Below are 24,830 nucleotides of genomic sequence, written 5' to 3' on the forward strand. Positions count from 1 at the left end.
AAAAAAAAAAAAAAAAAATACAAACGATTTATATAACCCCCAATTTTTTTTTTGGTTTTTATTTTATTATATTTTATTTTTGAGTTTTCAACCAATATAGATCCAATATGGTCGGATCTATATTGAAAATTGTATCGATATAGATTGTGATCCATTCTTAAAAATACTCCTAAAGGCTTACAACCTTAAATGTAAAATGTAATATGTAATAATTAATATTAAAAAAAGAAAAAAAAAACCTAACTACCCGGGTGCCAGACAGTGGGAGGAGGGAAGGGACGACCATGCTCCCATCATGAAAGGTGAAAATCCTTCTAATTAATATTTCAACTAGTGTTTCCATTAGCTCCCACGCTTTTAAGGAACCCCCTCCCCCAATTAATATACAATGATATAAATCCAGGGTTAAGACTGATGTAGACTCTGGACTGAACTCAGCCCATCCCGGCCTAACACAGCATTAAGCCTGAAAAACCTAGCTCCATGTCGGCTGAAGGCCCAACCCAAGTCAGAGCGGGCTTAGGTTTCACATGGCCAAACTCATACCCCTAACTAAACCGTTGGCTCCATGAGCTGCAATACAGCCTTCATAAATCCTATCAAACCCTCTTAATGGTTGCCACATGCCAGGGAAGGACACAAAAGAGGTGCCGCAGAGGATAAAAAGCTCATTGACATGCATGAGTTCATCCAATGTTTACGCGTGTCATTCCTGCATGCTGCATGGAACAGATTAATGCCACGTGTTACATTAATTTCTTTCTCGGCTACTATCTGTCACATCTCACATGATATTACTATTGTGCCCCTAGAGCAATCAATTTTTCCATTTATTTTTACCCATTCAAATTGAAAGAAGAAGAAGAACCACCGCCAAACAGTCACGTCTCACGACCGCCCCAAACCCCTCCCACGACCACCCCCCCCCCCCCCCCCGCGGCTCCGACGACGACAGCAAGTAGAGACACTTACGGACTCTGATTCCATGGTTGACACACAGATAGACAACATTACACCCCACCACGCATGCGGTCCTTCTCTAGGCCCCACCCACGAATCCCAAACTCCATCTCGGCGGTGACAATCAAGAACTCGACAGCTTGTTGTGGGGTCAACAAGTCCACCACTCGCCGTATCATTTTCAGCCGTAGATTATCGGCTTTCTCCAACACTTTCACAAACTTTTGCATCTTCCGATCCACGTCATCAGTGCCCATCGACGGCATGATATCGCACACATCGTCTTGCCATTCCGATAGCTCCTTACTGATCTCATTTTCCTCGCTCACTGTTTCACACTGCAGATTACTAACTCCACTGAGTTGACCTGGTGAGAGATCTCCGAGGTCTCCTGTCCTGTGTCCCTGTAGGATGTCGATCAGCTTGGCGTCGAATCGGGAGCTTGACTCGGTGTAGATGAGGTGGAAAACCACGGTTGGCCTCCACCCAGTTATCCACTGGAGGGAGTGCTCCAGGCTGCTAACCCATGGGGCAGAGAACATGGAGAACGCGTCCAGAGTCACCGTGTGGGTCTTGACTCGGTAGTAGTCCTCGTAGTGAGTCATGACCCGTTCCACGAGCTGTTTGAGGTAGAACTGGTCTTCTTTGGTCTTGGGTTTGGGTGCAGATTCGAGTTGATGGTGGAGGCGGCTTAGCTGGTGAAGCCATGCCTCGTGGAAGCGACGGAAACACATCATTGGGTGGTCGAGCTTTCTGTGTGTGTGTGTGAGAGAGAGAGAGATGGGTTTGGGATGGGTGGGTGGGTAGAGATGAGAGAGGTCGAGGTGCTCACTCCCTTTATACATGTGTTATTGGATTTATGAGTTTAATTAATAATTCAGGTTGACTAAATGGGTGAGAGTAAGTTGTATGAATTGATTCAGTTGACCTTCAAGTTTAGGTATATGTTGGTCTAACCCATTGTGAGTTAGGATTTTGAGTGCAGAGTAATGTTGGGAATTCTTTACCATATTAAACATATGAATAACCCTATAGTGTTTAGAATATAAGAATCATCAACAAATCATAAAAGATTAATCATGGGTGTAGTCCCTAAACCAAGAACAATAAAGTATCCCATCTTAAAATACATAACCATATAGATTTACTATATCTATAATAGTCAATGGGACAACCATGACATAAATGGGAATAAAGAAGTATCTGTGTCCCATGAACATAGATCATGAACCTCTGTCCCATGTGGTTAAACATTACTCCCATGAAGATGACAATGACGAACTACGCAAGTAGAGTCCTTCTACTGAGATCTTCTGCAGCCTCTTACTTTAGGGTTTCCTCTCTTTCTGTGCACTTGCTTTTGTGAGAAAACCGTGCTCCCAAAACCAATAAGGCATTAAGTAAAGTAATGGCTGCAGGGACCTTCAGTATTCTATTTATAATAGAATCCCTAAAACCCTATCCCACTCTCACAATGGAAAGAGCTAGGAGTTTCCTAATCAGAGTGGGTCTATAATTGCTTGGGCCCGGTATCAGTTAAGCCCACATAAAAATCCTAACAAACTCCCACTTGGGCTACACTGATACTGATGTCTTTCCATTGACTCCTGGCCAAATAATCCCAAGACTGAACACCACTCAAACAAACTTTGATCCAATCAATAATCTCTACTGTTGAACAATAGTAGAAAATACACCTCAATATACAGCATATAACTATCTAATGTTACAGACAATAGAAAATTATCAATCCAAATCACCTGGAAACATATATATAAGGAGTTGATATCATACCTGTGATCACATGAAATATACATTTTCTTATAGGTCATTTATTGATCTAAAGATCAGCCTACCTTGAAAATCTCACAGGTAGAAAACTTTGATATTAATCAACACTTGACAAACTGCCATTTTCTTGAATTAATATCTTACTTTGGCATACCGCCTATGGCTAACTGCCACTTCCATGGATTTAGATTAAATACCACCATAAATCACAAACTTTGGTAAATCGCCTGTGGTAAACCACCACTTCTTTGGACTTAAGCTAAATACCACCATACATCACAAATTCTGACAAAATATCGTCAATTACTTTGGCTAAGCACTGCCAATAAATCTTAACAAGCACAACCTTTAAACTTTGGCTTTTGCCACCATGATATCTTTGGTTAAATGAGATCATAAAACTCCCACTAACCAAGCATATCAAAAACCTCAATAACACCAATGTCAGAAAATATGGCTCTTGAGTACTTTGTCGATAAACTTGGATGACATCACCTTTGGGCAAATGTTACCTTTACCTTGAGAAACACACAATTGAACTGAATGTACCACTTTGGTGGGTTTCACTCATTCCTATCATGTTTTCCACATTAGAGATGAATATATGTACAGAAGTGTATGCTTTAATGTGTTTCTTACACAATCAGAGACAACACAAACAAATGAAGCATAAATGTACATAAATAATTCAGAGAACAGAATTTAAGACAAAATCATTTCAAAATTGCTCCAAAATCATTATAAACTTAATAGGGTAACAAGATTGTTCATATATCCCTTCAGTTGTGCTTTGATCAGCAACAACACCTATTTGGATTCCTTGAGAGCTAAAACCAGATCAAGTAATCCTAGAAATCTCAGGTATGAATCATACACACCAAATAACTGGGCTAAAAAATTTAATATGTACACGTAGCAGATAAACTACACAATAAATGTACATCTAGCAGATAAAACACACAAGAGTCACAACCGTAACTGCATTCCTATCCTTTAGGCTAAGAATGCATTGGTCCTCTTGTAAATCTAAATTTATTGTGAAAATAAAATTACTTTTATCACATATGGGCTTAGAAACCTCTAAGTTATAGTCATTTCCATACATGTATTTTCTTTAACTTGGGTGACATCATCTTTGGGCAAATGTCACCAACTTTGCTGCGCTTGGAAAAACTATGAAAGAATAGGATGTGCCACTTTGGTGGATTCCATCTAATCTTTTCATAGTTTCCTAAAAATATACTATGCAGCATAAAATGTGCGAAAGCTCACACTCAGTTTAATTCTAATATATTTATCCATCATAGGGTGTTTCAAACAAAACATTCAAGTACAAAATGACATGAATATGAATTTACTATATATTTCACCCATAAATAATTCTTCAATATCATGATAATAATAAATTAATGTAAAACTCAAAATAGTTCTTTTGCATGAAAAACAATATAGTACACTGAATTTATTCTCCCACTAGCAACCTAGTATACTGACTTTCTACTAGTAACACCCTCCCACTAGCAACCTAGTATACCAAATTTATTCTCCCACTGGTCGAGCCACATAAAACAGCTTAAGATCCATACTTTTATTCTCCCACTTGGTTTGACCAGTCATAAATTAATCCATTTATTAGAGAACACAATTCGTTATATGTGACATACATATACTTATTCACATAAGCTCAAAAACAAAAGAAAACCAAACATTTATCAATTAATGTTCGTAAATAGGTTTTTAAAGAATAATGACAGTATTTAAGAACTTGGTATTGGATTGATCAAAACCGATACTGATCCAACCCAACCAATCCGAATTGATCCAATCGGAATACAAAAATAACACAATAAATAAACCTATAACCTCAGGTCATAGTCATAAAACACTCATCTACCTTATTGCCATTGATCAACTGTCCAATACCTTTTAGGGCAAAAATATTTGCTTTAAAATTATAATACCAAATTATTGATTTGGTTTTCCTAGTGTAGAAAACTAGGTCTTTGAGGCAAATGTAGACCTCCATATTCTCAAGCCACTTTTAAAGACATTCAGTTTAATGGTTCAACTCAAGGAAGAATAATCCATTCAATATTTAATTAATGTATGTAACATCAATAAAATCAAAACCAATATTACATCACTAACCATTAAACATAACCAGAGTATCAACCGAACTACATTCTCAACATTTGAGTTTGGAATGCACTGGTCTACTAAAAAACTATAATAACCGTGGGAGCTCTTCAACTTCAAAAATTACTGTCATTTTTGGATGAATAGCAACTTCTAGGTTAAGGTCTGCCCAAAGTACACTTGCATCTATGCTTATCTTTGATAATGTCGCCTTTGGGCTAACATTACCTAATTCTTGCTAATAATTTTCTATGTCTTTGAAAATAAGACAAAACCTTTGAGTTGCAAACCTATTGCAGTAATCTTAGATTTTACCACTTTGGTGGGTTCCATCAATTCCACTGTAATAGTTTACAACTACACCTGGCAGCTTAAATTTGTGAGTTATTTAAACATGAACTAAATATCATTTAAATGTAAAAGAACAAGCATATAACTAAAAAAAAAAAATAAACATTACAATGCTCAATTATCAATTACTTCAAGAGTATCAACTGGAATTACATTCCTGACCTTTGGGTCTGAAACATACTGGTCCACTCAAGTTTCTGCTATTACTGCGGGACTTCTTCTAACTTTCGAAAAGTACCGCCATCTTTGGATGGACAGCATCTTCTAGGTTGAGAAATCTCTATTCTATTTTTCACTTGCTTTAACTTTAACTTTTCTTTGATAATGTCACATTTGGGTGAACATTAGTAACTTTGCTACCAATCATTATTCTCTGTATTTTCAAACAAAGAAGACTTTGATTTGTATTTTATTACAATAAGGTTGAACTTTACCACTTTGGTGGATTTCACCCAATCTTATTGCAATAGTTTACAAATTCATTCCGATAGCTAAAAGTGGGATTGTTTAAGCATGAATAAAAAATATTCATAAACAAAAGCATGAACTACATTACCAAGAATAAACAAGTTCATATTCTGATATGCAAGTAATGTATGAGTTGATTTTCTTTTATTTCTTCCAATTAATAGGAAAATCATAAAGAATCATTAGGCACCTATACTTGTAACTTATACAAAACAAACTATAAAAGTTTATCAAAACTAGACTCATAATATATCAAAACGAAGAGCACGAAAAACTGGACTCAACGCAAAAGACCAGGATGAAAAATTCTTCACCGTTTGCCCGTACGAGCCATTTGAAGTTGCAGAACTAAAAATAGATCAAAATCAATCTAGTTTCCCAAACCAACCGGTTCGGCCAACTGGTCTAATCAGGTTCAGGCATATTGATTTTGGGTCAAAATATGGGTCAATTGATCAACGATCCGGTCAACCTTTGATCGAGTCAAACAGAGTTGGTCATGAGTTGACCCACTGCACCTCGGGTCAACTTGGTAGGGTTTCCGAGGTGACCCGGCGATGACTCGCCGCCGTTTTTTTTCTCTCTCCTCTGATAGCCAATTTCCAGCGGTGCGTGCTGACGTGTTCGGGGGTTTTCGGTGACTTGCGGCATATTACCGCGATCATCTTTTCGTGCTCTACAACTTTCGTGAAGAAAGTTTTCCCATACGGGATTTTGAAGTAATGGTAAAATTATGATTTTCATGATTTGAGATACAAATCTTGTACAAAATCAATTTTCCTTGATTTTAACACTGTAAGACTTGGCTCAGATACCAATTGTTGGAGATTCTTTACCATATTAAACATATGAATAACTATATAGTGTTTAGAATACAAGAATCATCAACAAATCATAAAAGATTAATCATGGGTGTAGTCCCTAAACTAAGAACAATAAAGTATCCCATCTTAAAATACATAACCATATAGATTTACTATATCTATAATAATCAATGGGACAACCATGACATGAACCATAAATGAGAATAAAGAAGTACCTGTGTCCCATGAATATAGATCATGAACCTCTGTCCCATGTGGTTAAACATTACTCCCATGAAGATGACAATGACGAACTACGCAAGTGGAGTCCTTCTACTGAGATCTTTTGCAGCCTCGTACTCTAGGGTTTCCTCTCTTTTTGTGCACTTGCTTTTGTGAGAAAGCCGTGCTCCCAAAACCAATAAGGCATTAAATAAAGTAATGGCTGCAGGGACCGTCAGTATTCTATTTATAATAGAATCCCTAAAACCCTATTCCACTCTCACAATGGAAAGAGCTAGGAGTTTCCTAATCAGAGTGGGTCTATAATTGCTTGGGTCCAATGGATCAATCGGTATCAGTTAAGCCCATATAAAAATCCTAACAATGCTATAAATACTAGGGTTTTTGGGTTCCTATAACTATCATTCAAGTTTTTGGGTTTTTGGGTTCCTATGACTATCATTCAAGTTTTCCCTCTATACCATTAAAGTAAGAATTCAAGGTGATTTGAGGGGTTGAAGAAGATTCATAGTCAAGAAAAGGAAATTGTGAAGAATTGCATCAATTGTCTTCAGCATACTAGGTGTAAGGTACAAATCAATTATTTATATTTTGATTCGATTTCGTATCTTAATTGTTTGCATGGAAACCTATTAGGGTATGTTTTGAAACCTTAAACAATTTAACAAGTGGTATCAAAGTAATTCATACGGATTTAGAATGGATTGGTATAATATATTATTAACCTAGAATGTACAAAACCCTTGAATTTATGGAGATCCTCCATTGAAAAGAACCTTATTTTTTAGGGAATTTATTTTTCTTATGCTTTAAAACTAAAATAAGAATATGTTTTTCCTCTACTCTAAAACCTATAAGTTGTAAATGACGGCTGGGAGGAAGAGAAAGAGAAAGATATGGTGGAGTTTTTGAAATCCACTGTTAAAATGTCCCTTTGGTCCCTATTATTTTAAGTTAAAACATCTTGGCCCATATGCATAATCGATTAGAAAAAGAGTTTTGTTTTTAAGTTAATTTCATAATAGGCTTAAGCATCATATTATGTTATGTGTTTAAGTCATATTAAGTCATGGGCTATTTTTATATAATTCATTCATGGGCATAAGTCATATTAAGTCATGGGTTGAGTCTATTTTTTAAGTAATTCAGTAATTGGTCAAGTCCATGTTCAATCTTGATCACTTAAATAGTGAGTAATGAGTTTAGATCCATTAACTAAAATGAATTGTTGTGGTTCAAGTTAGGGTGTCAATCCTGGGCCCGTACCGGTAAGGCCCGACTGAGTCCGATTTTCTTAAGGCCCTACCTGAATCGGCCCATTTAATAAATGTGTCGGGCTTCAGCTCGGGCCATTTATTAAACAAGCGTTCACGGTGTAGGCCATTAGCCCGTTGGGTGCCTGACCGACCCAACTCACTTAAGAAGCCTGCTAGAACCGACTCATTTAGCCCGATCGGCCTGACCCCCTTAAAAAATACCTAAATACCTATTTTACCACTAATACTACAAAATATGAGTAAAGAATATATAGGACTAAAATATCCACATTCTAAATGAGACATTCAATTGTTAAAAAGAGTGTAATTCTTGCAACTTAGATTACATTTTAAAAACATGATTCCCTTGGGTATATATATATATATATATAATTCCCTTGGATCTTGCTAAATGAGACATTCAGTTGTAATCAATTGTTCCATTATTAAAGACATGATCCTCATAGTTTGAATAGTTTAATCAGTTTAAAAAAGGATTTTAGGGTAGACACATTTAGAGCCTGTTTAGAATTAAACAGGTCCATAGCCAGTTTAAGACCCGTATAAGGCCCGTTTAAGGTAGCCTGATTAAAGCCCGACACCGACTAGCCCGATTACAAACCGTACCATGCCCCCCAAATCTGTCCATTTAAGTAAACGGGCGTTCATGGTGCAAGGATTTCACACTGCCAGGCCCACTTGGACCTGATCGAGACTGACCCGACATGACCGATTGACACCCTTAGTTCAAGTGAATCAAATCATGTGGTTCATATGGTTCATTCCAAATCAAGGTAAACTAACTAAACTAAAATTGGACCGCCCAAACACAATCAATTCAATCTGAATTGGACCATGATTAGACCGATCGGATCGACTCGAATACCTGAGTTGACCTACGTTGATCTGTAAGGTTAAGAAAAAAATAATAAGGGCTTGTTTGGATTCAAGTGGTTTTTTGTTTTTAATTTAAACTGCTTTAAATGTTATTTAAAGGTCCGTTTTAAGGCCAAATTGAAATTCATTTTTTTTGTTGGATTCATTATTTTGTGCCACATTTAATGGTCTAATTTGTTCTATGATATATATTTATTTGAAATTTTATATTATATTTGTATTTATTAAAATGGAACCAAGATGTCATTTATTAATGTTTTAAAAAATGACTGTTATTGGTCATCGTAGATTGTGAAGGATTTTATCAATTAAAATGAGTCCTAATGAGCAATTTTCACACAATACGTGATGAGATTTTCAGATTTGAATCAATTCTATTAAGAGTCTTAAAGTCTTGTGAATAATAAAATATTATTGGATCATGATATCACTTTATCATGTACTTGGGATGTGAATAAATATTTGACTGGTCAAAAATTAGTGGGAGGATAGATTTATGTACTCTGAAATGTTTTATATGGTTCGATCGGTGGGAGGATGTTTAGCATTCTAGTTTCTTTTAATGGAAGAAATTGGGGCCTAAATATTTCTTTTGTTCTATAATTGTTTTGGAACAATTATAATTTTTGTCTTTGTTCTATAACTGCTTCAAAATTGTATTTCTGTTTATGCATGTTGCTGTATTGGTTTATCATTACCATAGGTAGAAAATGAAATTTTGTGCTTACATGTCATATTTGGAATACTATAAAATGAATAAATATGTTAGAAATAAACTAGGTGTAAGCTTTCTCACATGCTTAATTGCAAAATACAGAAAATCATGAAAGGGTGCAGTGGAATTCACCAAAATAGCACACCTTATACTTCCATGGTTTTCTCCAAGACAACAAAGTTTGTGACATTTACCCAAAGTTGATGTCACTAAAGTTAAAAAAAAATGACAATAGCCTAGAGGTTTCTAGCCCAAAGGTGAGGGGACTTTAAAAGTTATTGCTGTTTTCACAATAAATGTAGATTTGCAAGAGGACTAGTGGATTCTTAGCTCAAAGGATAGGAATGTAGATATGATTGTGACTCTTGTATGATTTTTGTTATCCTAATGACACATTTTAATGTATATTCCTGTACACATATATATCTACAATGAGAAAAATATGATAGGATTGATCAAAATTCACCAAAGTGGTACATTTAATTTGATTGTGTCTTCTTTAACAGTAAATGTGGCATTTTTCAAAAGTGATGTCATCAAAGTTTTGTGGACATTCAATTTAATTGTGTATTTCTTGACAGTAAATATGACATATTTACCAAATGTGATGTCATCAAGGTTTGTGAATAAATATTCACATGTTAGAAAAAGACATTGACTTAGGAGTTCTTTTGCCTAAAGGGATTGAATTTTTGAATTTCAATGTTCTTTTCACAGTTAATACAGGAAAATAAAAGGGCCAGTGAATCCCTGTCCCAAAGGATAGTGATACAATTTCAATTATAACTCTCAGTCATTGGCATGATGTTGCTATGCCTCTTACAAAGGCTTTTCTAGTGGGAATGTTCAAAGAACATGTTTCTAATAGGGGTGCAAGTTTGGCCTTGACAGCCCGAACTCACCTTTGGCCCGCCTTGATCCCCGAACAAGTATCGACCCAAAAATTTTGGCCGAGGGCCAACCCGACCCTGAAATTTCTAGCCCTTAGGCAGGGTCAGGGCGGGTAAGGGTTGATGTCTTTGGCCCGCCCAGCTTGCCCTGAACCCAACCTTGATTTTTGCCCCTGATGTTAACTCTGGTTGTGACCTTGATGTTAACCCTGAATTTAACCTAATTTTATATATTGTTTGACATTGAGTCATTGACACTTCAAAACTCCTAATATATCTTTTCACCGATCTCTCTTACTTTTTTTTTATCAAAAAAAAAAAATATATATCTCTTGCTTTTTTTAGTAAGAAATTTATAAATTTATATTTTTTTTATCTCCTCTTTATTATGAATATTTTTATTTTAAGTTATTTCATATTTTGCAGGGTCAGGGTCAGGGTATACCCAGCCTTTGATGGCAAACCAAGGTTAAGGTCAATCAGGGTCAGGGTCATCCTGGCCCGACCCTGAAAAATCAGGGCCAATCAGGGCCAATCAGGGCGGGCAAGGGTTGGGTTGAACCCTAAAGGGTAGGGTCAGGGTTAAAGTTTTGTGGCCCTGAGTCAGGGTCAGGGCGGGTTTGGGCCCAGTTAAGGGGACTCAGGGTTGGGCTAGGGTTTTAAGAAACCTAGCCCAACCCGGCCCTGTTGCACCCTTGTTTCTAACATGAGTATTATTGATTTTCTGATATGCTAGATTAGTAGGAGATTTACTTTTTGTTGACTATTTTTTTGTTTGAAACTTTAGCTCGTATACCTTGGGCATAGTTTAAAAGGCAGTACTTGCACAGTTATAGGAAATTTTGCCACAGTTTAAAGGTAGTATTTATCACAGTTCAAAGGCAATGTTTGTCACAATTCATAGGCAGAAAGCCACAGATCAAAGGTGGTTTGCCACATTAAAGGTTAATATCACAGTTAAGGACCTACATGGAATGACAAGTGTTATTTGAGGATACGTCAATATTTTCATTTTAATATTTCATATAGATTCGTGTTGAAAAATTTATTTATGTTTGTAATGATAGAAAGTTATATGTTGTATATTGAGGTGTATATTCTGTTGTTGTTTGATGTGAGTGATTTTTCAACTAAATCACAATAAGAATGATCAATGTAATGAGATTCTATGGCCAAACCAATTTGAAGACATCCTTATAATTAATGTAGCCCAAATGGGAGATTGTTGGATTTATGGACTTAATTAGTTATTCTAGTTGATTAAATGGGTGAGAGTCAAGTTTCCTGATTCGGTTTGGTCCTCTCTCAATATTAGGGATATATTGGCCCAACCCATTGTGATTTAGGGTTTTAGATGCAGGACAATATTATAAATACTGAGTTTTGGGTCTCTACAGCTATCCTTCACTCTTTCCCACTTTACCACTAAAGTGAAAGAACTCAAGGAGGTCTAGAGGCTGTAGAAGATTCATAGCCAAGAGAAGTAAATTGTAAAAGATTGCAACGACCGTCTTCAGCATATTAGATGCAAGGTACAAATCAGTCATTTCTGTTTTGATTCAATCAATTATGTTCTGATTTGATTTTGTGTTCTAGTTATTTGTATGCAAACCTATTAAGGTTTATTGTGAAACCCTAAACTCTGACATGAGTCTCTGTAACAGCTATATATGCTATAGTGGCTCGCGCGTGCAGCCTCTATGGATGAAAAATAAATGGATAGTTTAGTTCTTGGCAGTTCCTTCTAATCTTAATTGTTAGTTCATGGAAGCTTGAGTTGAGCCTGGCTGGACGGATGATAGGACTAGCCGGAGCCAAACCTATAAATAGTGGGTTTAAGGGTTTAGGGTTTGGGTCTTGGACTTTATAGTCAAAGCTCAAACTCGGATGGAACTGTGAGCAAGTTAATTAAATCGGTTTAACCTGTTACGTGCAATTATAGGATAGTTGGACGATTTGTGAATTGATGATGTGGCATGGTTCTTATGTGGGTAGTTAGGTGTTGGTGTCGTAAGAGAGAGTTAATAGGAGTCATATGAGAATGTGAAGGCAGTGGACTAGGTAGGAAACATGGAGTCTTATTAGTTATCATTAGTTATTTCAACTATGATGTGATTGGGTTAAGTGGATTAAGTGAGAACTTTATGTTAATCAGTTACTTTCATTTCCTATTTATTATAGACGAATGAAAGAGTAGACAGAGAATTAAAATTCCCTAAATTGTCTCTAAGATAGAGGTAGGCTTCCTCATCAAAGTCGGATGTCATTGGCTTGTCTGTAACATTTTCTCTTACATCTTCTATTTTCTTTTCTCTCCTCTCCCCTTTTGTGGACATACAAGTGCGTTTGGTTTCGTAAATCAAATGGTGCATGCATCGAATATGGATATCAATCTTGTGAGAGATATTCTCTTGAACAATCTTTGCAACTGAAAAACCGTTTGGTTACCTTGAGTCTGTTACATGTTTCTTCTTGGAAAACTATTTAGTTATCTTGATTCTGTGTAGTGATTCTTCCTGAAAACTTGTTTGGTTACCCTCATTCTGTGTGTGATTCTTCTTGTAAAATTGTTTGGTTACCCTTAAAACAATTGGTTGCATTTTAATGATTTAATAATATCTAAATATTCTTTGGTACCTTTTATTTCCATCATATTGGTTTCTAAAAGGTCAGTAATATGAAGTATATAGCACACCACTTAAATACTTGTTTTAACATTTAAAAAATATGAGAAACTAAATTATAAATTTAAAGTTAAGGAAAATTAAGTATAATTATCATTTTTAAGTCATTACATAGAATCATAAGTCAATATAATAAAGCGTAGTCCATAGTAAAGATAGAAGAAATTCTCATTTTTTTATATCAAGATTTTTCACAGCATTCAGGACATCCTCTAACATTTTATTATGTTGCTCTGAAGCTCTTATTGTTCCTCTAATATCCATTGGTAGTTATGATGTTATTGTAGTGGTGGGTTGATCCATTACAGTACTATCAACCACCTGTTTTGAAGACGAAGATTCTCTAGCACACAATCTTAAATATCTCACATCCTCTATCTTTATCCTACAAACCACGAATAAACAGTTAAATATTAGAAAATGCTACAGTGGAATATGGATAATATCAGTAAAAGTGGAAGTTTGCATAGTTGTATCGGACTGGAATGTGGGTAACACAATTTTTTTTGTCCTACATACAAGGATTAAAGTATCGGTATCGATCGCCGTATCGGTCGGCCAAAATTAAGATACGTATCGGAGGGTATCGTATTGTATCGGAGATACGCTAAAATACGCACATAAATGGATATGAAACGCTTTTTTATACACTTTTGCATAAAAAAATAGTTAAAAAAAGTTATATATAACATGTATTATGCATAAACAGTAAATTGAAAATATCGCACTAAGAATCCAAGGTTTGTAGTTGTCCCATAAATGTAAAATTCTTGTTCTCAACCTTGATTTCTACTTTAGTTAGAGAGAAAAATGGTTGGCAGCAACTTTGGAACAAAAACACATCAAAAAATTGTGTTTTTCTAAAAAATTACCCATTTTGGCCATTTTATGACCTTATCAGTACGTATCGGTGTGTATCGATCGATACATACTGATACATATCGATACGTACCGATACATACCGAAACGTACATTTCACTTCAATTTTGAATTTTTCATAGAGTATCGGTACGTATCAGTGAGTATCGGTGTGTATCATAAGATACATATTGATACAAAAGGGTTTTAAAAATTGTATGTATCGTATCGGTCAGTATCGTGTCAGTAAAAGCCGAAACAGATACGTATCGGAGGATACGATATGATACGGACCGATACTTTAAACCATGCCTACATATGGCCCTTTAATGCATCTTCGGACCTTGCATTGCCCTTGTCCACAGTAATACATTCTTAATTAATCCACCCACATAAAAACGGAATTATGAATTTGACATTTGTAGATTCTTCTACCTGGATTACTCTTAGTATTCTTTATAAGTGTCTCACATTTATTTTCACAGATTTCACATATAGCCACAATATCCATCTGGATTTAATTAGATGAAATTTCATTAGAGTTGATTGAAGAAATAAGGATAGTTATAAACATTAAAGAAATAGAATGATGCTTCCTGACCACATTTAAATAAAAATAGTCATAACCATTAAATAAGGATAATTATAAACACTAAATTCTCAAATATTTGTTGCCCAACATATTAAGGAAAAAAAAAAAAAACAACAACAAAGTAAGTTTCAGAAAATATTAGAACACCAAAACATCATTGATTGTTCGTCTTAAGAAAATCCAAACATAAATTATGTTCTGAATCCCCTACATCATCAATAAAAAAAAAAAAAAAAAAAAAAAAAGAAAGATTGACGCTTCCTACCTCACTGGCATTCAAGAAGATACAAGCCAAGTCCTTCTCTTGCATAAATAATTTTTTAACATGCAATATTTTATCAAAATCAATTCTTGAAAGTGCATCATTCTCAGCACATATGGTTTATGCAAGATCCTTCCGAGAGTCATTCTTGGCCGTCTTCGAGATTGCATTGCCCATCACTTTCAAAGGACTATTAATCTTTTTTACACCTTCTTTCTTCCTCTTCTTTTTACTTGTGACCCCTGAAGTAGGCCTACCATGGGACCGACTGTTATTTGCATTGGCAGTGAAACGAGCACTTTCACCAACTTGAATATCAACACCATCATAATTGGCCATGCTTATGAAATCATCAATTGGCACTAGAATGTAGTTACAGCTCTGAGAATCTTTTTCAATAGCTACAACTTATTTTCTAGTTTAGGTTAGTGTGTTCCTCTTTCCTTCATGAGGTAGAAGAAGAATATTCTATTTACAAACAAGAACTTATTTTCTGTTATTTACTTTAAGATAGAAATCTAAACTTATGACAGAAGCCCATAATTTGATAATATGTTCTCAATGGTTCAAAACAAAGTATGATATATAAACATGATGTAATGAAAGAAAAGCTATAAGAGAGCTTATCAATGATCTAAAATCAAACTCCAGTGAACAGAACCAAAAAGAGTGTAATAAGAAAGCAACTAGAAGTAACAAAAAAGAAATCAATGGTATTTTAAGATTGCAGATTCGGGACAAGAATAATATATTATCAAACAAAATTTCAGAATAATCAATAACAGACGTCTCCCAGAAAAAAATTATCTTAAAACAAACATTTCGTAGAGGGCCAGAATCCTATCATAACACTTGGACAAAGAAACTCATCTTTCAAATTCCAAAGCATGTTCCATAAGCACAACTTCAAACTCAAATATATATATATATATATATATATATAGAGAGAGAGAGAGAGAGAGAGAGAGAGAGAGAGAGAGAGAGATATGAGGCAGGGCCAAAAAAAAAAAAAAAAAAAAAAAGGAAAAAAGGGGTATTTTCAGCCTTACCTCCTGCTTTGCAGGAGAGGCTTACCCACTTGCCACCTCATACTTGGAGAGCCAGACCTTCTTAGAGGATGCAAGATCATAAAGGCTCCAACAGCAGAGGCTAAGGTTGCAGAATCGTCTGGTAAAGCTAGAAGTAAGCTAGAACCACAGTGATCAGCCGACATAACAAGAATTGATTGAAAGGTACAAGAGAAAACCCACAACATTGAGGTCCAAAGCTAAGTAACAAATCTTCAAAAATCCTAAAAGAATCTCTACATTTAATTAGATTTTGAATATGAAACAACAAACAGGTATCAACTACCTGAACTAACAATAAGACCCCATCGTAGGAAAGGCTAAACAAGTGACACGATTAAAACCCTCTACAAATTACAAGAAACCCATATGATGAAAGTGAAAATGGAATGGAATAGAGATCAGAACCTGGAAATGAAACATGTTGCTTTCAGATTCTTAAAAGAATGTTAAGTTTGTCTCGAATTCTTGACCTATTTTAAAGAATGACCCGTTTTCTGAGATCTGAGACCACGACTCGATGGATCAACTTGCGATTTGGAGGAGTATATAATGTATTATCGTCTTGTTGCGCAAACTGTTGTAATTTGAGCGGTTTTCGAGTTAGGATTTCAGAGTGAGTTTTCTCACCACTGTTTGGGTATAATCTCTCTTCTACATAGTGAAACATCTTCTTCTTTGCCTGAGGATGTAACACACCACATCGGTGTGTGAACCTTGTTAAATCTTTGTATATTTTGCAAATCTATGTTTGTTTATTTTCATATTTATTGGTGTTTGCTATAATAAAATTCTTATGCTAAAGGCATCTTGCATTATTCAGAAATAGATAGAAGAAATATGAAAGTACTAATCACGATAAGAGTAAAAAATGAAACTATAGTAATAAAGTCATTAAAGAAAATTACAGAAGAAAAGAATTCAAAAGCGCGAATGGAACAAATTGAGCTCAATAAGACGTCGTTGCTTAAACCCAGTACATGGTGGGCCATTGTGGGTGAGGGTAGAACTAAGGGCCCGTTTGATAACGTTTCAAGAAACGCGTTTCTGCCGTTTCTGTTTCCAGAAACAACAGAAACGGAGCAAAAAACGTTTGATAAAACTGTTTTGCTTCACTTATTTTTAGAAATAGAAATAGAAATTATTACTTATTTATGGTTCAAGAAACGACCCAGGCGAAACAAGTTCAACTTGTTTCGCCGTTTCTGGAAACGACTTGTGGCAATTCTTTCACTGGTTACCATCAACTTCTAAAAACATGACTTTTCAAACACCTTCAATTTCATTTCTGTTTCTAGAAATGAAAATTTATATTTCTACCATTTCTTGAAACAGAAACGACAGAAACGTTATCAAACGGGCCCTAAAAGAGAGTGTGTGTGCTATTCAAGAAACAAGACCAGTACATGGTGGGCCTCCTCAATCGGGGCGGGGTGGGGTGTAGAGAGAGAGAGAGAGAGAGAGAGAGAGAGAGAGAATGGAAAAGCTTTATTAATATATGAGATGCAGAGGATACAGACAATGGAAGTGGGCATGGCCACATGGTAACAATTTCACGGTACATTTATCCTCACTTACATTACTAATCCTAAATTTTCTTCTATTCTAAGAGAAGACACTATGACCTACCCACTATGCCTATGTACTATATATGTATGGAGATGTATGAAGATATACTCTCTTCTACTCTACAATCAAACGGTGTAAGCAATAGAAACAATCTCTTCTACTCTACAATCAAACGGTGTAAGCAATAGTAACAATAACTGATGTGAGATGATGATGATGATGATAATAATGATATTCCATTCCTCTCCCTTAAACATAAATCACTTTCTTAATCCTTCTGGTTCATCATCATCATCTTTGCATGTTCACCCTTCTCTTCCCAACCACCCTCAGCTGAATCTGCAGCATTGCAATAGCAGCCAAGAAATCCAGAGATTGCAAGGGATTGAGCACTTCTAGTACACCATTCAAGGCCTTCAAGCGAACGCAATCAGCCATCTTCATCACTTGTTCCAAACCAGCCAATAACGAGCTCAAAGTCACATCCACATATTTACCCAATTCCCCCACCACCTCCCCGTTCTTGACCTGAGTGGCGAGCCTAGACAGGTCCACCATTGGCTTATTGGCAATACTCACTTGTTGCCTCTCCATCTCTCTATCGACCCGGTCTTCCTCCATTTTTATCCGAATCATAAGTTTCTGGATCTTCTCAAGCTGTTCCTCAGTCATGTCGACGAGACTCGCACGTGGGACCCGGGTCTGGCGTAATGAGGTTCTGAGACGGAAAACTAGAGAGGGTTTCCAACCAGTCATCCAATGGTAAGCGTTTTCGAGAGAGCTGAACCAGGTTGGGCAGAAGAAGCCTAGAACGTCGTCCTTGGCAGCAACCCATTTGACTGTGTAGTATTGTTTATAGTGGGTCACCACTTTGGAGACGATGGCTTGGTGGAGTTGTTCATGGGAGGGGTCCCTTGGTGCGGAGAGGAGTTCTTTGAGATTGGCGTCTTGTTGCTTCAACCATTGCTTGTAGAAACCTGAGAACTTATCTTGGGCTTGGCTCCCCATCATCTCTGCAAGTAGCTAACTAGAGAGAGAGAGAGAGAGAGAGAGAGAGAGAGAAGGGAAAGGGTACTTGAGTTGATATTTAATATTGTTGGGATAGGGTGGTTACCTGCGGGGGAGGGGGTCCGGTTCTTAAAGAAGGAAGGGAAGGTCAGGTGGACGATAAAACATCAGCCACGTTGCATACGGTGTTAAGTTCGGCTGTTGCATGGCTCACAATGAGACACATGCGCACAAATGACGCACGCCGAACTCGTCAGTCAGCATCTCTCTCTCTCTCTCTCTCTCTCTGTGGACTGTGGAGTTTTGGAATACTGACCAATTGCACCGGCCACCTTCCTCTTTCTAAGTGGCTAAGGTATTCTCTGCTTCTTGCGTGGACGGCATGAGATAGTGTATCACCACGTGGCTTACATGCAAATGCACTCCATGCATTTAACGTTTACCTGGTCCCATTCAAAGCAAAAGGGTTCTTCAAGTTGAGCTGTTGAGATATTGAGGCCCTGAGGTGATGTCATAACCTCCTTGTTGAAATAGCCAATTTCCATCTCTCTCTCTCTCTCTCTCTCTCTCTCATTGAAACTTAATATTTGAAGAGAGACAGTAAAACCATATCATTAATCTTTAATCTCAATTGTACAAACTTGTTTCAGTTCACAGTAAAAGCATATCATTAATCTTTAATCTCAATTGTACAAACTTGTTTCAGTTCACACTGCCAATGAAGGGCCAACCTTGAAATTTGAACTCTTAACGATCTTCCTTAATTGTAAATATTAAATACTCACTTGCCCGGAACGAAGTTTGTGGCATAGGCCCAAGCGTTGTTATTAACAGGATCGGCAAGGTGATCGGCCAGTTTCTCCAATGGTCCCTTTCCGGTCACAATGGCCTGAACAAAGAACCCAAACATTGAGAACATGGCCAACCGACCATTTCTTGATCTCCTTCACCCTCAACTCAGCAAAAGCCTCGGGATCATCAGCAAGCTCAATTGGATCAAAGCTACCACCTGGGTAGAGTGGGTCAGTGATCTCACCAAGAGGTCCATCAAGATAACTTGCGTAGCCAATATAGCTAGGATGCTCTGTGCATGGATCAAGCTTGGGTATCCAAATAGTCCAATCCACCTTCAGAGAAGATCTGTGCACCAGCCGTGAACCAAACGGCCTCACCGAACTTGACACCATTGCGAGAAAGGAGCTCAGGGTAGACGCAACCGAGAGCCCCAAGCATGGCCCATCTGCAGTGGATGACCTTGAATTCTCGGTTCTTGGAAAGTCTCAGGGTCAGCGGAGATCCCGGCGGTGTCCCAACCGTAATCGCCGGGAATTCACCGGTGAGTTAGGAGGGGCTCACCAGAGAATGGGCCCCAGACTTGACTCTATCGGGCCCATACTATGGGCTGCCTGATGAGATGGGCTTTGGCTTGCCCACGGTCTTTTGCATGGTGACCTTTCCTTCACCAAGAAGGTGAGAGGGAGGGAGAAAAAGCTGCTCTGGTTTCGTTTTCTTCTACTTTCTTCTTTTAGTTCTGAGAGTGAGTAATAGTAACAGGGGGACGGTTTTGGGTATTGGGAATCTGGGGGCATTGGGCGTGAGATTCAAAAAAAGTTATGGTTTCAAAAACCATAAGTGATTTGGTTTCTGAAAAGTGGAGTGGTTTTAGGTTTCAACTTACTATGAACAAGCAACCGTTGGATTTTGTGGAGGACAGGAATCACTAGATTAAGTGGAATTGGTAGGGAATGGGAGACGAGCCAAATCCTTCTTTTTCTACCCCACCCCTATTGAAGGGCCCACCATACACTGCTCTTCTTACTTGAATAGCACTTTCTCTCTCTCCCTCTCTGGTTCTACCCTCGATTACCCACAAGAAGTAGGCCCACCATGTACTGGGCTTGGTTCTTGAACAACTCAGCTCAATTGAATTCCCTCATTTTTCATAATGAGAAGTAGACATCATATTTCTCTAAAATCTGGTCCATGTCTAGACGATGAAGTGGGATAACCTGTTCAGTACAATGGGGGTTAATCAAATTGCCAGGTTGAAGTTACATTGGCGTGAAGGTAAGAGGTTCTTTTCAATTTGGGGATGTGTGTTTTTTTGTTTGAGAGCGCACCCAGCACCAGAGACAAGGTGTGCAAAATGACCATTGCATCCCTCTCTAGGTGTCACATTCCTTAGCCTCTTGGTGTTTCCCTTTTTTCACATGAATAGGGCTTTTGTTCTGAAATTCTGATCTTTTTATTCATCTAAACCTCAGTATTGTCCAACAAAGGCAATTCCAACTAGGCTTAGATATTGCTATGTGGTTCTATCTCAACTGCTTCTGCTTGAAGGAGATTCTACTTGCAGTCGATTGGCATTTGTAATCCTAACACCTTCTGATCTACTTGTCAGGAAGTACATTCTCACTATTTTATGCACTCATAACCATGCTAATTGTTGAAGAAGATTTACATCTCACTTCCTCACCCTTCCACATATCCAAGGAGCATATGCCTTGGCTGGCAGCATCAAGGTTGCAACCCGTTCTGCTCCAAATTTAGGCTGAGGCTATGTGTTTTTAGTGAAAAAGGTAAAATCGACATTTCAAAGTCTTGCTTAACAGAGACTAACGGCAGGAGGTGTAAACGTAATTTGATATTTTCCAAGGCGTATTTCTTTAATAGTGACATTCTCTAGGGGATGACACTGTAAATTATTATCACAATATCATGCTATCATTATTACGATTCCCGAATTCACTCTAGAAAATTTGGTTCAATGGACCTCCTTTGATACCTTTAAAATAGAATTGAAGCAAAAGCGGTTCAACTTTGGTTTTAAGTTTTGAAATCTATTCATGCTTGGGTTCTGATTTCAGCACTGAAACTGTTGGTTTAAATTCAAACCAAACCAATATATGGAATTGTCACAAACATTTACGGTCTAATTATAAGTGTTGAACTAACGTTATCGTAACACTACCAAATTATTGGACAGCTGAATAAAAGCAGCTAGGTTCATTTATTGTTAATCTATGGATATCTATGAATAAAAATTCAAATAATTTGATATTTCTTTTCTTATTTGGGAGAAGGTATATGAGTCTAGAATTTAGAATATAGTATTCCTTTACAATGAGAAAAATTAGGGATAAAAAGAAAATAGAGAGACATCTCTGGGAGGTAGGACACTTGGGAGTACATAAATAGTAATTGCTCTCCACGTACAGGGAAAGGTCCATGTTTGCCAAAACATGAAAAAGTTTTCTGAAGGAGTGACATAAAAGAAGACACATAAATTAATGAGGTATGATAAAACAATATCAACATATTGGAGGGCAGCCCAATCGAGGGCCTATTTAGGGTCAGGGCGGGCTCCAGTTTACAGGGCCAAACTTACATCCCTAGTTACGTTGATGCTTCACTTTAAACTTACATCCCTAGTTACGTTGATGCTTCACTTTGAGGCAATATACCAACTAACTAGTTCTCTCTCTCTCTCTCTCTCTCTCTCTCTCTCTCTCACAGCTTCTTGCATGGTTCATTTAGCCCACTCAATGTTCATAATATCATCTCTTTATAATTCCAACCAAGGTAATGTACACAAAATGAAACCTAGCTAGAATTTATATTTTCATCACCATGTGGAAAATACTCAAACTAATAAACTTCATATTAGTTTACATTATTTTATACATGAACATACAACCTAATAATAATGATTATAATAATAATATGGCAGTAAATTTATATTTTCATCACCATATGGCAAATACACAAACTAATGAACTTCATATTAGTTTACATTATTTTATATATGAACATACAACCTAATAATAATATGGCAGTAATAATATTAAGAAAATATAAGCTCATAAACTTAACATATATGGTTTAGTACCTTAAAAGAAAAAACTTAAATATATATATATATATATGTAAGATTCTCTTTTAAGCTTCTTCACTCTGCTGAGCAGGAGATGCTTCTGCTCTGACGCTCCCTAGACTCCCTTTTCTTGCCCCATTCATGAAGGGATAGATGAAGCTTCCCAGTTGCCACCAGAAGATCAACGGCCTGCAGTGGGGTCAAGATGTTGGTCAGTGCCTTCAACGTTCGCAGCCTCAACTTATCGGCATCCTCCAAGATACGAGCCAAGGCAAGCGAGTGGTCATCAAGAACCCGGTCCACCCGCTCGCTTGTATCTCCAATCCGGTTCGACTCCACGGCCATGAGAGCCAAAGGCTGGTCCGCTATCTCCTCTTGTAAGCTAGCCATCTTGGAGGACAGCTTGTCCTCCTCCCGGATTGTGTTGCAATGAAGGTCATTGACAAGGCTGAGTTGACGCGCTGACAACTCGGCCAGATTACCTCTCCTTACACCCCTGAAGAAATCTCCGAGTTGGGATTCGAGTTCGGAACCACAAAGGGCGTAGACGAGTCGGATGGAGAGGGTAGGCCTGCAACCAGCAATCCAGAGGAAGGAATTCTCGAAGGGGGTGCACCAGGATGGGCAGAAGAAGGATGTCGCATGGTCTTGGGCTAGAATGGTTCTTTTCTGGTTGTAGTCATGGAAGTGTTGGATGTTCTTCTCTACCATCATTCTTAGCTTCTCTTCATCTTTGTGGTATTGGGTCAAAGTTTGAAGTTCTTGTAGGTCTACTTCTTGTTGCATCACCCAGCTATTGAAACACCTACGACATCTATCTTCTTCTTCTGTTACCTCCATCTCTATACCTTTTTTTCCCTTCTTTTCTGAACTGATGGGTTGCATGGATTGATGTACACCCACAGAAAAGAGTTAAGTGGATTGTTGCATGTAATTGGCAAGAGGAGATGAGTGGATATATAAATTGGAAGAGGAGAGGGGAATCTGGTTTTTGATATGGCTGTATGATAGAAACTGTGGTTGATGATGGTGGTATATTTGGAGATGGATTGGATTCAGGAGGATTAACCTGAGAGCTTCATAGTATGAGTGTGAGAGACTAATTAAGAAATGAGATGAGGATAAGCAATGTACAATAGACTGGAGAGATTTTGAGGATCTTTTACTGGGATTGTGGTGGGCTGTATATTTGTGAGAGAGAGAGAGAGAGAGAGAGAGAGATTTGGAGCTGTGTGCGGATGAGTCTGCTGACTGTGTGAGATGGAAAGAGGTGTGAAATGGAGAAAACGACAAGATCACAAGGGGGTGGGGATAGGGAAAGTTCCAAAGCTTGCATGGATGGCTTACGTGGCTAGGACTTGGGGCCATTACGCGTCGTGAGAAGTTAGTATATAACGCCAGAAGGACCCGGTAGTTACGGCGATTTGGACTTCCCTAACTGACAGCCCTGTCTTTTTCATTCTTTCTTTGGTGCCATCGATCATCAATGTTAGGGGAACGTTTCTTTTGGCTTAGTTCAGTGCATGCATTTGATTCTTTTTTAAGATGAAATTAAGATAAAAAAATAAAATAAAATGAGGAAAGAACCTTATCAACCTAGTGTGGATAATACCAATATTCGAGCCCATGCGAAGATATATAGAGTATCTTTAATGCGGAAGGTGGGGCGCAGGGTAGTCTTTTTATGACTTTAAATCTGTTGTGATGAGCTGTGGGTGGCAATGAGGATTCAACGGTCGAGAGGGTTCTGACATACACTCTAGCCATTGAATCTTCACTGTTGCTCAATAATCACCACATATGATTTTTATGCTCATGTTGTACCCAACTTTGTTTGGACATAGACAAATTCAGAGTGGTAAGATAAAAGAAGAAAAGAAGCCTAAAAAAACAATGTGGCTCCTATGTCTAGACATGTTTGAGCATAGACAACTTCATATTGGTATTGAGATAGTTTCACATCGATTGTGAGTAACTCAACTATCTTGTATAAGAGCCACAAGAGGTCACCCCACTTCAAGCCAATTGGTTTTAAGATGGAAACTTTAACATGATATCAGAGCGGATATGTTGGACCTCTGTCGATGATGAACTCCTTACTTGATCCACGAAGACAGAGCCATAAGAGGCCTGCAGGTAAAGAAGAATATTGAGATAGCCCCACATTGACAATGGGTAACTTTAACAATTGATAAGCCTAAAAAACCACGCTGTCTTTTTGGTAACATCTTCCAAAAAAAAATTATCTCATTGTGGTTCTATTCTGATCACACCTTTGTGGGGAATTCTAGGCACTTTCTTTCTTTTAAGACGAAATTCTAGGTTACTGAGTTGGGAATATTATCGTTTGCCATTTTCAATTTTGTATTACTCAGTTGGATTGTAAACCCTTAGATTGGCATCTAA

At 37.4% G+C, this 24,830-nt stretch overlaps 3 protein-coding genes and 1 pseudogene across 3 annotated transcripts; all 4 read right to left on the bottom strand.

The window, feature by feature from the left end:
• Positions 1 to 685: 685 nt before the first annotated feature.
• LOC122067326 (protein DOG1-like 4) lies at positions 686 to 1,777 on the bottom strand. Its single transcript, XM_042631156.1, has one exon. It carries the CDS (start codon positions 1,695 to 1,697, stop codon positions 1,011 to 1,013), a length of 687 nt encoding a protein of 228 aa, XP_042487090.1. The 5' UTR covers positions 1,698 to 1,777; the 3' UTR covers positions 686 to 1,010.
• Positions 1,778 to 17,454: 15,677 nt separating this feature from the next.
• Positions 17,455 to 19,003, bottom strand: LOC122067331 (protein DOG1-like 4). The gene has a single exon (XM_042631161.1). It carries the CDS (start codon positions 18,551 to 18,553, stop codon positions 17,834 to 17,836), a length of 720 nt encoding a protein of 239 aa, XP_042487095.1. The 5' UTR covers positions 18,554 to 19,003; the 3' UTR covers positions 17,455 to 17,833.
• Positions 19,004 to 19,136: 133 nt separating this feature from the next.
• Positions 19,137 to 21,338, bottom strand: LOC122067332 (annotated as a pseudogene).
• Positions 21,339 to 22,260: 922 nt separating this feature from the next.
• LOC122067334 (protein DOG1-like 1) lies at positions 22,261 to 23,656 on the bottom strand. The gene has a single exon (XM_042631163.1). The coding sequence runs from the start codon at positions 23,307 to 23,309 to the stop codon at positions 22,500 to 22,502; it is 810 nt and encodes a 269-aa protein (XP_042487097.1). The 5' UTR covers positions 23,310 to 23,656; the 3' UTR covers positions 22,261 to 22,499.
• Between the last annotated feature and the right edge of the window lie 1,174 nt (positions 23,657 to 24,830).

Source organism: Macadamia integrifolia, unplaced genomic scaffold (assembly GCF_013358625.1).
Source record: "Macadamia integrifolia cultivar HAES 741 unplaced genomic scaffold, SCU_Mint_v3 scaffold2845, whole genome shotgun sequence".
NCBI classification, from domain to species: Eukaryota; Viridiplantae; Streptophyta; class Magnoliopsida; order Proteales; family Proteaceae; genus Macadamia; species Macadamia integrifolia.

Excerpts from the sequence above, each read along its gene's own strand:
- LOC122067334 (XM_042631163.1), bottom strand. The coding sequence starts at position 23,309 with ATGCAACCCATCAGTTCAGAAAAGAAGGGAAAAAAAGGTATAGAGATG.
- LOC122067331 (XM_042631161.1), bottom strand. The coding sequence starts at position 18,553 with ATGATGGGGAGCCAAGCCCAAGATAAGTTCTCAGGTTTCTACAAGCAA.
- LOC122067326 (XM_042631156.1), bottom strand. The coding sequence starts at position 1,697 with ATGATGTGTTTCCGTCGCTTCCACGAGGCATGGCTTCACCAGCTAAGC.